This window comes from Podarcis gaigeae (assembly GCF_964106915.1).
Source record: "Podarcis gaigeae genome assembly, chromosome: 14".
Taxonomy (NCBI): domain Eukaryota; kingdom Metazoa; phylum Chordata; class Lepidosauria; order Squamata; family Lacertidae; genus Podarcis; species Podarcis gaigeae.
Genome location: NC_139690.1, coordinates 22182693 through 22197178, shown reverse-complemented (window position 1 = coordinate 22197178; position 14486 = coordinate 22182693). Strand labels below are relative to the sequence as shown.

Below are 14486 nucleotides of genomic sequence, written 5' to 3'. Positions count from 1 at the left end.
ACAAATACCTTTTTCATCTGCAGTCATAAGGAGGGAGAAGGAGGAGCCAAAATTCTACCTTATACCTGAAGGAGCGTCTCCTCCCCCATCGTTCTGGCCGGACGCTGAGATCCAGCGCTGAGAGCCTTCTGGCGGTTCCCTCATTGCGAGAAGCAAAGCTACAGGGAACCAGGCAGAGGGCCTTCTTGGTAGTGGCACCCACCCTGTGGAACGCCCTCCCATCAGATGTCAAAGGGATAAACAACTACCTGACATTCAGAAGACATCTTAAGGCAGTTCTGTTCAGGGAAATTTTTAATATATGACATATTAGTGTATTTTTGGTCTTTGTGGAAGCCGCCCAGAGTTGCTGGGTAAACCCAGCCAGATGGGTGGGGTACAAATAATAATAATAATAATAATAATAATAATAATAATAATAATAATAATAATTACCTTGCTGAAAACTGGACATTTTACTCCAGCAGCCTCTAGTGATCTCACAAAGCTCTGCCCACAGCATTTTCAAGCTCTGCCTACTCCACAGCCCAAATAAATGGCCAGAAACTTGCTTTTGCTCATTTTCTTCTTAAAAACTTAAAAGCCAAGACACTCAGGGTGCTTGGCTCTCCACTAGACACAGACTTGCCCAGTGTTGTTCTCGAGACATGTGACAGGCACAGCTCTAAACAGAAGTAGCTGCTGAAGATGCATTTTCAGGACCCATCCTATTCTTGCAAACGTAGTATGCTTTAACTGATTTTAATTCTGAATTTTAAATTGTTGTAACCCGCCCTGGGACCTGCTGGTGAAGGATGGGGAATAAATTTAATGATAACAAGCAGCAGGGAAAACCTATTGCAGACCTGTGGCTTCCAAATGCCCTACCTAGAACTAAGATCCTTCTTTCTTTTGTATTTCACCTTTGGACTGAAAAAAAAAGGGGGGATACCTCCAATTTTCACAGTAAAGTCCTCAGCCACCATACAGTTCCTTGCAGCGAGATCTCTGTGGACAAACTTGTTGGCGTTGAGATAAGCCATGCCATCCGCAATCTCGCCTGCCATCTGAATCATCTTCTTTAGGGCTGGAGGAATATGAGCCGGGTTATTCTGAACAAAAAGGGAAAGAAAGACAACTGTTAACATGAGTTTAAGAAGCTGTTGCTTTCTTCCTTGCTAAATTTTCAATGGTTTGGCTAGGATCTGTTCAGATTCATTTATTTGCATCTAGCCATCAATCCGTTCCAAAAAAAAGGTTAAACACAGGTGGCAAACCCAGGCCTCCCTACTTGGCCCGTCAAGCCATTTCTTTGAAACCATGGCCAACTGCCCTACAGCTGATATCACATGTGACACCAGGTTTCTGGCAGGTAGAGACATGACTGCAGAAAGCAGGATTGATGCACAGGGAGTTCAGTCCTGTTCAGGAATTCCAGCCAGTTCCATGCACCAAATTTGGCCCTCTAGAGTGGGAGGGAATACTGTACAAGTTCAATCCTACTCAAGTTTGGATAGATTAGACAATTCCTGTACATAGCAGTGGGACAATCAAACAAACATACAGAGAAAATACTTCCGCAGCAACTATCATCCAACTGTTCCTGGTTGCTAAGCAATATTTCCACCTGCCTACCTTTTAACATGAACAGAATTAACCCTTAAGTTGCACGTGGAATGATCTCTGCTGTACTGTTCCCAACACCTCTGACAGCGGAGGGAAAACATTGCCACATGGCTCATAGCCACTGAGAGTCTTTCATCCATTAATTTGTGTAATCCCATTTTCCCTTTCAAGGAAGAAATGTAGTTTGCTTCCCAATCACATTTTAATTGTCCTCTTCCACAAATGTGAGGTGCTCCCACTGCTTTAACTGTAAATTATCTACTCCAGAGGCTGACCGCAATGAAGGCAAGTGCCTACAGGGAGACCCGAGCATATACCACTAGCCCTCATTTTAGCAGAATATGGTTTTCAGGGGCTCCCGCTTTCGCCTACCCTATTTGGACCGTGCAAACAGCATGTGGGCGGCTGCAAGCCTTCTAATTGCCAGCATGAATGCTAAATGCTGGGTGCATGACTAAATATTAGTGTTTGTTGCAACACTCATTCATAATTCAGATCAAAAACAAAAAGGGTAACAGCATGTAGCATTTAATACATGAGCAATTAGCTTATCTGTGCGCCTACCAAAGACCCACGCTGGGTTACGCGTAGGCACAGAAAGTTTAATTCAGGCCTGAAAAGCAGCCAGTCTAGCGGTGCACATGACAGGCATAAAGAAACAAGCAACTGCCACCTATAATCACTGAGAGGGATGGTGGCTCATGGGGTCCAAATCTGGGCAAAAAGGTCAAAATGACAGCAGTTTACAGGTTTGAGGAGGAAAGCAGAAAATTTCTAGAAAATACAAGTACTCTATACACTGTTCACATATTAAGCATAGACATATAATACTGAATGGGTCTTATATGTATAGAACTATTCTATAATAGTTCTTATAATCTTATAATAGAACTATTTTAACTCTTTTTAAATGTGGAATTGCTTTTAAATGTTTGTACTGTTTTATAAACAGAATTATTATTTTTATATACTCCCTTTAATTGTTTTTGCTTTTATTGTTTGTGTGTGTCCCGGTATTGCACGCTATTTTGTAATTGTTTTATAACTGTATGTTTTATTCTCATAAACTGCTTTGGGACCTTACGGCAAAGCGGGGCAAGAAACTAAATAATGAACAAAGAACCTCAACTGCATCTATTCTTCTACAAATTACTTCCTTTTTCTAGGAACTGAGCACATCCGTCTACTACAGAGTGTTGTAACCTCCTTCCCCGTATCATCTGTGGAAGATAACTGCCGTTTGCCTAGCTAGGGAGCAGTGATGTGGGTTTTCCACAAAATTTAAGACTTGGAACTATTTCCAGTGGGGAATTTGCAATCTAAATCAGAACATTTTCTGTTTGTGTCAGGAAGAGTGCCCCAGAGAGTGATCTAGTTTATACCATGTTTATTTTACTTGTATTTAATAAACACAGCTAAAAACATCAAAACTGCCAAGCTTGGCTACTATTACATTTGCAGTAGGCATCTCATTGTTACTAAGGAACTTATCAAACAGGAAAATAAACCACCCACATCACTGCTAGGGAGGCCATAGTCAAGGCAGTATAGCTGAACTGGGAGATGTCCCAGCTCACAGGCCAGACTCTTCACCTGCTACAGCAATATGGAAGCACCCCAAAAACGCACAAGGACATGGGTCACACAGCCTGTTTTGGTTAGGGCACCTCAGGTGGAAGAGGCAAGAATACCTACACCTGGAGCTGGTGGGGTTTCTTACAACAAACCTTTGGTGATTCTGTATTTTCATATGATGGAAAGCTCTTGTTGTTTATTTTCATATGATGGAAAGTTCTTATTTTTAAATACAACAATGTAACAAGGCTATAACTCTACTTAGCTCATAACTAAATAGCTACCACATTTCTAAACATAATTAAGACTGCTAACAGTTAGATGAGGAGTCACCAACCATTTTAAGGCCCATGGGGGATGAGTACCCCCTCATTATCTCTCGTCCCCCTCCCCAAGTCAGTCTGCAAAAACAGCAGTCAAACTTTTCAACACAGGACTGACCTCTGTGCCTGGTCGGAGTGACCGCAGGTAACTCTTCAAGTCTCCACGGGTCATAAGTTCCATGATGACCAGCGTGGGCTGGCCTTGAGAAACAACTCCAAGCAGCCGCACCTGAGAGAAGAAAGCCTTGGGTCATTCACCTGCAGAGGCAGCGTTTTATTCAAAGGTGTGCACTCTCATGTACTGTACTGCACTTGTGAGTGTGTGATTCTTCACTACACACACATACAAACCAAACACGATGCATCCACTTGGGAAAAGGGAAAGAGGAGAGAGAGATAGAAATAACTTAACATAAGCAGTGGAGACCAGGCCACTAGGGTGAATGGGGCTCTGCCCCACCAACTTCAGCCTGTCCACAGGCAGCCTCAACCTGCCCACCTTCTTACTTACAGCCAGTCCAGAGGATGGCACCAGATGTCAGCGTCCTCCTCCTAGCTGCGTAAGGGTAAAGGGACCCCAGACCATTAGGTCCAGTCGTGACTGACTCTGGGGTTGTGGCGCTCATCTCGCTTTATTGGCCGAGGGAGCCAGCGTACAGCTTCTGGGTCATGTGGCCAGCATGACTAAGCCGCTTCTGGTGAACCAGAGCAGCGCATGGAAATGCCGTTTACTTTCCCACCGGAGTGGTACCTATTGATCTACTTGCACTTTGATGTGCTTTCGAACTGCTAGGTTGGCAGGAGCAGGGACTGAGCAATGGGAGCTCACCCCGTCATAGGGATTTGAACTGCCAATGTTCTGATCGGCAAGCCCTAGGCTCTGTGGTTTAACCCACAGCGCCACCCGCGTACTCAACATAATTTAAAGCAGTGCTGCCCTGCCCCAAAAATAACCTGGGAAGAGCATTGAGAAAACTAATCCAAAAACTATAAAGGAAGCTTTTTTTTCTGATTCAGAACTCCATTTATACCAGTTCTGTACAAAAGCATCATACAGGCAAGCAAATGGCTGTTTTCCTGTTTGAAGCAGCATTTCCCAGGATTTAAGTAAGAGAACGGGGGATAGCGCGGAGTGGAAAAAGCTTTAATGTGCTTCAGCAACTTACGACATGGTGGCAGTTGAACTCCTTCATCACCGAAGCCTCATTCAGAAACTCGATCCTCTCTCGCATGCTTGCCGACTCGTTGACTGTTTTGATGGCCACCCTGGTTTCTGGCTCGTCTTTAACCACGCCTTTCGCTATCCCTTCGTACACCATTCCAAAGGAGCCCTGCCCCAATTCGCGGCACATGGTAATCTTTTCCCGGGGTACTTCCCATTCATCTGGAACGTACACTGTAAAAATCACAAGGAGAACCCATTTCACAAGCAGCTTTGAACTGAAACGACAATCATAATTAAAAAAACAAAAACAAAACAGAGTGGAAGCAACGTCCTTTTCCATTAAAGCATACTAGGATGTTCTGCACTTCATGCTTTTATTTCAACAGTCATCTTACTGCTTCAGTCCTTTGTAATCATTATGCTGTTTAGCCATGCTATAACGTTGCCCCCATTTCACAGATTGGAAACTGACCCTGAGCCAAAACATCACGCCCAAGGATGCACAAATGAGCCTACTGCTGAAGTAAGACACAGACCCAAGCTTTAGCATGGCAAGGGAGCATTCTGCAGCAGAGGTGTAATGCAAAAGCATATTTTAAGGGTAAGGACACTTTGCTTATCATCTGCTATGCATTTCAACAGAAGGGAGCAGAATAATGTGATTAAAAAGCTGTAACGTGTATTTCTCAACAAAGGGTGGGGATGTTGTGGCAGCCACCATTACAACACACTCTAGAAGGGGGGGTGTTAAGAGAAGGGACATTTTCCACTCAGCTGGAGATTAGCTAACTTTGTAACTAATAATTTGCACCTGTGTTTTCTTATTTCCTCTTCCCTACCAATCCATTTTCCTTTTGTATCATTTTTTAAAAGTGTAACCCTGAGGGGAGGGACTGTTACTGTTGCGTATTTTTGTGATTTGAAAGTCACTTGGGGAACTTCTTTTGGCTGAATAGGAAGATTATTTTTTATTTAAAAAAAAAATACACAAGCCACACGAAACTCCAGGTTTAACTTCCAAGAACAAGGTCACGATTTCAACTCCAAAACATTAACATTTCCCTGTTTTCTTGGATGCCAGAAAGCTGGACTGGATTGCTCCAGGATGCAACTTAAGAGCTATAAATCCTAGCTTACAATTGGAAGGTGCAACCTCTGACAAGTCTTCAAAAAGCTACAGCCTAGCATTTAAGAAAAAAACAAAAGGTTAAAGGTTTCACTACAAATAAAAACTAGTGCTAAGACTCTGGTCTTTAAGCAGAGGCTTGACAACCATATGTCATGAGTGCTCTGATGGTGTTTCCTGCTTGGCAGGGGGTTGGACTCGATGGCCCTTGTGGTCTCTTCCAACTCTATGATTCTATGTGTAGCTGAGAAAGATGATGAGAAAGAATTGAGAAGGAAAGGACCATAGCTCAGCAGCAGAGGATCTGCCTTTCATGCAGAAGGTCTCAGGTTCAATCTCTGACATCTCTAGGTAGGACTGGGAAGGCGCTTTGTTTAAAATCTTGCAGGGCTTCTGCCAGGCAACATAAACAATACAGAGCTAGATGGAGCAATGGTCTGATTTGGGATAAGGTAGCTTCCTATGTTACTATGATAGCTGAAAGATACGGTTCCCAGCAATCTTTTAACTATGCATTTATGTTACTGTTTTTAAGTATTTTAAATATCTTTCAATTTGGGGGTTGTTTGCCTCCCTGGGCTCTTTTAGGAGGAAGTGTGGGACAGAAATTTAAAAATAAATATAAATCAATATATACAAGAGGCCTGCACTGTGGTTTTAAGAAACATCACCAAGAATTTAAAGAATTGTTAAACTTCACTTCAAATGATTATTTGTATAGTTTTTATTAGTGTTTAATGTTTTATTGCTGTACACTGATGTGATAATTCATGCTATTGCAATACAGAAATACTATTAGGTTTTCTTTAAGAACTTTCTGACCTACCTTGACCTTTAAAAAAAAAAAGCTTGAGACCCCATCTCCCCAAACTTCTTCTTTGCCTGAATGACAGTAAATGTCTTTACAACTGGTTCACATAGAGCTTCTTGTGACTCCACCTCAGACTCGGCATTCACTTTTATTCCGAGATGTTGCTGTCTTAAAAGGAGTCAGAAGTGGAAGGCCTGACTTACCATCTGAGGCGCTGAAATATTCTGGGTTCACAGAGGCATAGAGCACTCCATTTCCAAGCCTGTCGTTGTTCCTGTTAAAATGCAAGAGGAAAGTTCCTTATTTCAACACACATATTATTTTTTTTTAGAGAGAGAGATCAACATTTCACTCTATTCTGGTCCTCTCACCTTTGAGTTCTGGTTTGTGACTTGCTTTTCACACCCACACCCACCCACCCACCCCAACAGCAGCATTTGGCAGGTTGGGAATCAATTGTGTTACTTCCCAAATATGCTCAATGACTGACTTATTGAACCTAGGTTAGCTGAACAAAATAACAACAACAGTAACAGCAGCAGCTTGAGTCAATCAATTATAGCAAGGTGAAGAACACACAATATATTTGTCCTTGTCTAGGCCAGTATGACAAGGTTTAACCCAATGTGCCCGACTACAAAAATCTATCAGGAAAGGGGCAATGTTACTTTCTGACATACTACATGCTGGCTGTCGTGTTGTTGTGAGGATGTTGTTGTGAGGATAAAATGAGGAGAGGGAGAATCATATATGCCCCCTTTAGCTCCTTGGAGGAAAAAGTGTGATATAAATGCAATAATACAAATAAATATCAACCCTCACCTCTTTTTATTACAGACATACAGCATGATGAGCAGCCCTCCAATGATCAAAATGACAGCAATGGGTAGAACAATAATCAGGTGCAAGAAACCCCCGTAATTCGGTGCTGCAGCAATCAAAACAAGAAAGTAAATAAAAGGGTGGTGATTATTCATGTGTGCATCTCTACTGCTGCACTAGCTAGTTAGACCTCTCCTGCTGGGCAAACTATCTCTCTCTCTCTCTAAATATATATATAGAAATATAAAAATCACACACAGACACAGAACACAGGGCCACCTAACAGAGCGTTCTTTTTACAAAAGCACTTCCAGATGATCGGTATTTTGGGGTACGACTCAACTACATATCAGAAAAATTCAAGCTGCACTGTTAGAGCTGATTTGGAGGTCCTGTGCTTTCTGAAAAAGAGCAGAGGTTTTATGATAAAGGAAGGTGATTGGGAAATGGCACTGGAAAGTGTGGGATAACACTTGTTTTGGCACAATGTCATTTAATCTCCTTGAAAATGCTCAATTTAACTTCCTTGCAAATGTTATCAGAACGAACGCTCAAATCGGGATTAAGCTTCAACAAGCAGATCATCTGGAGGAACCCCAAGGGTGGCTGGCTGTTGCTCCCAAGGAAACTCACACGGAGGAAAGAAAAAGAAAAAAAAGACACAGCTCATCTGCTGTTTCATCTACAGTATCTGCCTTGAAACACAGACATTCTAATCAAATCAATCTGGGATAAATATCCAACCATCCATTTTCTGCAAAAAGTTCAGAATCTTAAATCTAAAGAACACACAAAATATTGGGGGGAAACCAGTGTGTCCGTTATTTCCCTCCCCACCAATGAAAACATCCTTACTTTTGGGCTGCACATAGAATGAGATTGCCTCAGTCCAGGATCCGTTCCCAGCCAGTGACGTGGCTTGAACTCGGACAGAATAATTTCCAGGGTTCAGATGTGTCAGTTTGGCTCCTCGAAGTTTCTTGTATTCTTGTCTTGAAACACATTCCCGCTTCTCCTACAGAAGGTTTTTTGCAGGGGAGAGAAAAGCAGTTAAAATGGTTCTTATTAATGCAGCTTGTGCATGCAGGACACTGAGACTTGAGGCTCTGTAACCCGGAGGAAAACTAGCAGAGCTTCTTCAGATGAACTTGGCGACTGGGCTGGGATAGAAGTGCTTAGGCAACCCTTAAGGTATCTTGGTCTTTCAGGGCTTTGTCTATAAACACAAGAACCTTGTAAATTGGGTTGGATGAAAAAGACCTATAATCCCGCTTACCTCTCCATTTTGCCCATATTTGATTTCATACATCAAGATCAACCCATTGGGGCTAACCGGTTCTGGCCACTTGAGGTATATAACGTTTTCTTCCTTCCCTTCCCACGTTACTGGCCCTGGAATGTTATCAGCTCCTTCTGCGAAAAGATGCGGGCAAGAGTCAATGTCAAGATTTGAGGCAAACAACATACCGTGGTGTCACTAAAGTCATAAGAACATAAAGAGAGCCTGTTGCATCATGCCAGCCAGATGCCTAAGGGAAACTGGCAAGCAGGACATGAGCACAATATCACTCTTTTCCTGCATGGCTTCCCGCAACTGGTATCTATACCCTTTTCAGACCCACAACATACATCTGGGGACCAGTTTCTTAATTTTTTACTATATATTTGCCTGCTGGTAGTGCTCCTGCTATGACCCACACTGAATTAGGCCACGGACCACTAGTGGTTCCCAACCCACCAGTTGAAGACCAATGGTCTACACCAGGCATGTCCAAAGCCTGTTTTGGGGGCCTAATCCGAAACAACTTTGGTCGGCCCTCACGCCTGTTCACTTCATCAAATCTGGCCCTCTTTGAAAAAAGTTTGGACACTCTACAGCAGTGGTTCCCAGTCAGCTAATTATCAAAGAGCGCCTATTTTTCAAAAGCCAAGACACAGACCCCCTACTTTTGAAAATTTTGATATTTCTATGGTAGTTACCTCTACAAAGCAATTTTTTGAACAAAATGCGGGGTAGTCCCTAATAAGCAAAGGATTTTAGATATACTAAAGAACAGACTAGGGCTGAGTGATATCTGGTTTTTGACATTGTGATATATCAGTTGGATATGGGGGGGGTGTATTAAGCTGCCGTCAGTAGGGCAGCCAGCGAAGATGCACGTCCACTGTGGCTACTGCTGTTTTACTGTTGACTGAGAAAAGCTGCTCTGTCTCAGTGCTAGGGGAAGGTAGTGCCATGGTGCCTTGAAGGGCAATCAGCTGCCCTGTTCTCCATCAGTGTGAGGGGGAGGTGGCACCTCACAATCAGCTGCCCAGTTTTCCCTCAACATGAGGGAAAGGCTGCAGCGTTATCGACTCCCTCAGGGAAGGCAACTTGGATTAGCAGCGTTACCAGCTGAGATCACTGTGCGATATTGGCAGTGCCATGAAATCAGCAGCCTTGCTCTCCCTGACATGAGAAGCGATGTATTTCTGGGTCAAAATCGTTATCACGGTGTGATTTTGGGCCAGTATATTGAAAAATTGCACAGCACTAAAACAGACCATAAAATTTTTGGTATTACCATGCAAAAATGCCAAATATTTAGTTGGAGGGGACACAAGAGATGGGGCCATGGACCCCCTGGGTGCGTTCCGCGGACCCCCAGGAGTCCCAGGATAGCTAATTGGGAACCATTGCTCTACAGCGTGTCAGGCAGGGGTCTCTCCCAGGCTAGGAGAGACCCCTGCCTGAAACCCTGTAGAGTGTCTGCCAGTCAGTGTAGACCATTGGTCTTCAACCAGCCCTACCTGGAGATGCCAGGGATTGAACTTGGGGGCCATCTGCATGCAAAACAGTTGTTCTACACTGAGCTATGCTCCTTCCAGGTTGATTTCAACACAGGGAATTAAAACTGCCTTTTGAAAGCGAGTCTGAGATTAAAACTTTGTGCCAGGTTTTTGTGGTTTTTTTGTAAGATGCTTTGAATGCAGAGATAAAGATGGAATTGTTCTTTTTATTATGATTAAGGAAGGAAGGAGAGAATTTAAGCCAGGTTTCAAAAATGTACCTGCAGGCATGGTTCTTGCAAAAACAAAGTTTGAGGCACTACAGCCGAGATTTGCAGCTTCATGATTGCAGCTGTGGATGTCAATACGGTAGAGCGTGAAAGGCAAGAGGTGGGAGATAAGTGTCCGCTCCCGGCCTTCCACTTTGCTTTCGAAGAAAGGAAACTCCATCTCAGCCTCCTCAGCATCCGATTCATTGGCAAAGTGCTCTGTGGCTGTGGCAGTCCTGTTCTTGTGAGCAAAGGTCGTGTTTGCAACAGGCGACAGATCCCTGCGCTTCCGGTCAGGCCTGGACAAAGAAACAAGAGAAGTCAGTGAAAGTGAGATTAGCACCCCTCTTTTATAAGGAGGAAAGCAAATTTAAGAGACCCCGTTTGCAGCCAGAAGTCACAATGTTTTGAGAGAAAATAATGAGAACCATTAGGATGGTTAAAGAATGACAGATGTCCAAAGCTTGCATGACGTCCCATTCAACAGAACTCTCTGTTTATAGGTGTTGTCTCTCCCGAGTTAAATTTCACATTGGTGATTCATCCAAGCCCAATAAAACACATTTCACAGGGAAGAGAAACAGAAAGGAGGCAGCTGAGGGCAGAAGTGATATAGAAAACACTGTGGGAAAACAGAATCACTTCAAACTCCATGGAAAGTTCAGCAATAGGACAAGCAATCATCACGGAAAGAGGCAGATCCCATCATTGCATGCTTGCAAGAAAGGACTGGCCAGACCTTTGCTCCATATCTAGCTCAATTATTGTCTGCACTGGCTGGCAGCTGCTCTTCCTTTTTGGTTATTTTTTTTATTTGCAAATTAAACAAAGTAGAAAGAAGAACAACAAAAGTATAAGAAAAGGAAGAAAAATAACCAATACATTAATAATACTAATACTAATAAACCACCAGCAGCTCACATCGATACAATTACATCAGTACATCCAACCTACAAGAAATGTATTAAGTTAATGTAAGACCTCCAGCTGTCCAAAGAGATATCCCCAGACTGACATTTCATCTATAAGAAATATGCTCAAATGTAGCCAGGGAAGTGAGGTCTTCAGACCACTATGCAATAGGTGGTGGGTGTTCATCCTTCCTGGCTCAAAGCAAGGATAAGGGCCCTCCAGGGCTTCAGCCAGAGAGTTTCCCCCCAGCCCTACCTGGAGATGCCTGAGATTTTATATAAATATTTAGAAATCACACTTTTAAAAAACATACAAGGTGGTATACACCACACAAAACTACAGTAAGAATAAAAACATAAATAAAAACACAGTGGCTGGTAAACAGAAATTCAAATAACAAAGGCCTGTTTGAATAACACAGTTTTTAGAAGATGCTTTTTAAAAGGCAGGAATGATTCCAGCCAAACCTCTGCTAGGTCAGCGCTTGCCCACGCTAAAGACTTGGTCTCTATTAAAGGCCAACCGACCCTCAGAGGCATGAGAAACCATACGAAATGCCCCATTAGAGGTTCTCGGTGATCAAGGCAATTGTAAGGGATCAAGTGGTACTTAAGGATTGAACCTGGGAACTTCTGTGTTCAAAGCAGATGCTCCGTAACTGTATGACCAGCCTTCTTTAAGGTCTTAGGATAACCTGCCTTGGATAGCTTAGATTGCCACCAGAGTCTCCTTTGAGAGGAAGGGCAGGATATGAATTTAAAAAGTAATAAATAAAATAGCTGGGACTTGACCTAACTAGTGATGTGTTTAAAAGAACACAACCCTTTTATTTGGCATCTTTGGTGCTTTTGCAATGTTGCACACTCCAGCAGGAGGCTGGAAACGTACTGCACCAGTCTAATAGGGACTGTGTTGACATACAAATTGCTCTCTCCCACGGGAGACAGCAATGAAGAAAAGGCAAACAGAGGAGGTGGGAGACAGACAGACAGACATGTGCAAGTAACAAGTCGCTTAGAGGGAGCAATCTCACCCAGTTCCTAATCTCACAGTTCCCTGACATCCTGGGCTCTTAAGTCACTTTAACTGCTCAGTAACTTACAAGTACAAGTGACTTAGCAGTTGCATCTCAACTGCTAAAGTTCTTCTAGCATTGAAAAGAAAAATGCACCAATTATGAACACAAGCTGAGCAAAGAGGAGGAAAATATGCAGAAACAGTCAAGGCTCATGCTAGCAAATCGTTCCCACTTGCTTCCTCCCACAACCCAGAACTGCAATCTAGAGACTGTCACAATACTTGATCATTTGCTACCATTTCTTCTAGGGTCAAGATGCTCACGGCATTCTGTTGCTTCCCCTGCCCCCACCAATGCACTACTCGTACAATTTCAAAATTATCTACCAGCTGAAATAAAAAATCTATATTTGATTAACACAAGGATGCCATGGCAGGAGAAACTATCAGAACTAAGCTGATGGCTGTGAAAGGCAGAGCCAGGCAGAAGTTTCCCTGGTTCCCATTGGCTAAATTAGTTAGTCTGCTCCTTAGATAACTCAGAAGGGCAAGGAATGACAGCAGTGAATGGCCCAGAGGAATGAGAGGAAAAAGCCGGAGAGAGAAGAAAAATGGGGCATATAGAAAGTATAAACTTCACACAACCAGGAAAACATGCACTTATCAGCAACCATATGCCACTATCAGTTCCATCTGAGCCTTTTGATATGCAGGAGAGACAGGCTTTTCCAGAAACCTGATTTTAGTATCAAGTTTTGCTACCCGTCTAAAAGCAAATGCTATCTCCAGCAAAGCTACTGGGAAATGCTGCTTTTCAAATCTAGGTAAAAGAAATGCAGGCCATTTGTCAGGTCACCTAGGCATCTGTAAGGCCAGGAGTAGCTAGCATGGTGCCCTCTGGCTGGCACTAGACTACAAATTCCATAATCCCTGACCCACTGGCCTTGCTGGATGGGGCTAATGGGAGCCGGAGTGGAGTCCAACAGTATCTGCAAGGCACCATGTTGGAAATGCGCCATGTTAAGACTATTCTGAAGGCAACCATATGGAAATCCAAAGCTGTGGAACTCTCTACAAAGGTTCAGTAACCCCTGCAAAAAGCCCTCCAATGTGATGGCCAAAGGAAATAACCAGCAGTGGCTCTTTAGTGTGTAAAAAGGTGAATATGGTAGGGAAAGTTTACCACCTTCTCTTGCGTGGGGGGGGGGGGGGGAGAATTGAAGACAGACTTGGGTTGCATAGTATCCCAAAGGAAACAATGTGATCTTGCAGTGAGGCAGGGTAGGAATTCTCATTTTCGTTGTGTTACTGAAATGAGCATCTTAGGGATTTTTGTATTGTACATGGTTTTATTTATTTTTGTTTCTCTTTGTTATTTGTCTTGTTAAGTTGCTTTGAGGCTCCCCCCCCCCCCCCCAATAAAGTGAGTAACAAATGTAAAAACAACAAAATAATAGATAACAATGCTGAGCAGTTATCTGCTTCCAAGCCCCAATGCAAAGAGATTGGTGCTCACCTTGAATGGCTTGGGACCCAGTTATACAATTGAGCACCTACTCTTAAATCAAGCTGCCTGTACTCTATGCCCCAACTATGGAATACACACCCCAAGAAGGCCCTCCTGGCACCAAGAGAGTCATCTTTGATGTACCAGGCTAAAACTTCATTATTATTCACTCAGGCACTTAAAAATCTTCATTATTTGATTGACTTAATGATGTTTTCTGATGGTCATTTTAAAAATGCAATCTTGCCATTTAAATCCTATGTAAACTGCCCCAAAGTATAAATTTTGACGAAACAAAATGGCTTTTGAACATGGGGCACATACCCTACAAGGCTCAAGCTAACTGCACTTATTTTTGTTACTAGCATGTAGGAAAGGGGTTTTCGATATTACTAGCTGGCGGCAGGGAGAGAAATCAATCAAAAATACAAAACAAAAAGCTATCGGTTATATATTCTGGAAAGTTGTTCATTCACTATGCATTTGGACACCTCTTAAAGATTCTGCAACATTTTCTGCGCGAAGGTTCTTGAGATCAAGGAAAGTTTTTGTGTATTTTGTGGTTACAAACAGATGCCATATTGA

General features: G+C 42.9%; 1 protein-coding gene across 1 annotated transcript in view; it reads right to left on the bottom strand.

The window, feature by feature from the left end:
- IGF1R (insulin like growth factor 1 receptor) overlaps positions 1-14486 on the bottom strand; it is a 179120-nt gene that overhangs the window by 16059 nt on the left and 148575 nt on the right. Inside the window, exons 11-18 of the mRNA XM_083713065.1 lie at positions 10478-10764; positions 8704-8840; positions 8283-8442; positions 7428-7533; positions 6809-6879; positions 4670-4899; positions 3622-3732; positions 932-1091 (exon numbers count right to left, since the gene is read on the bottom strand). Of these exons, the coding sequence (XP_083569191.1) occupies positions 932-1091; positions 3622-3732; positions 4670-4899; positions 6809-6879; positions 7428-7533; positions 8283-8442; positions 8704-8840; positions 10478-10764 (1262 nt within the window). The remainder of the gene's footprint in view (positions 1-931; positions 1092-3621; positions 3733-4669; positions 4900-6808; positions 6880-7427; positions 7534-8282; positions 8443-8703; positions 8841-10477; positions 10765-14486) is intronic.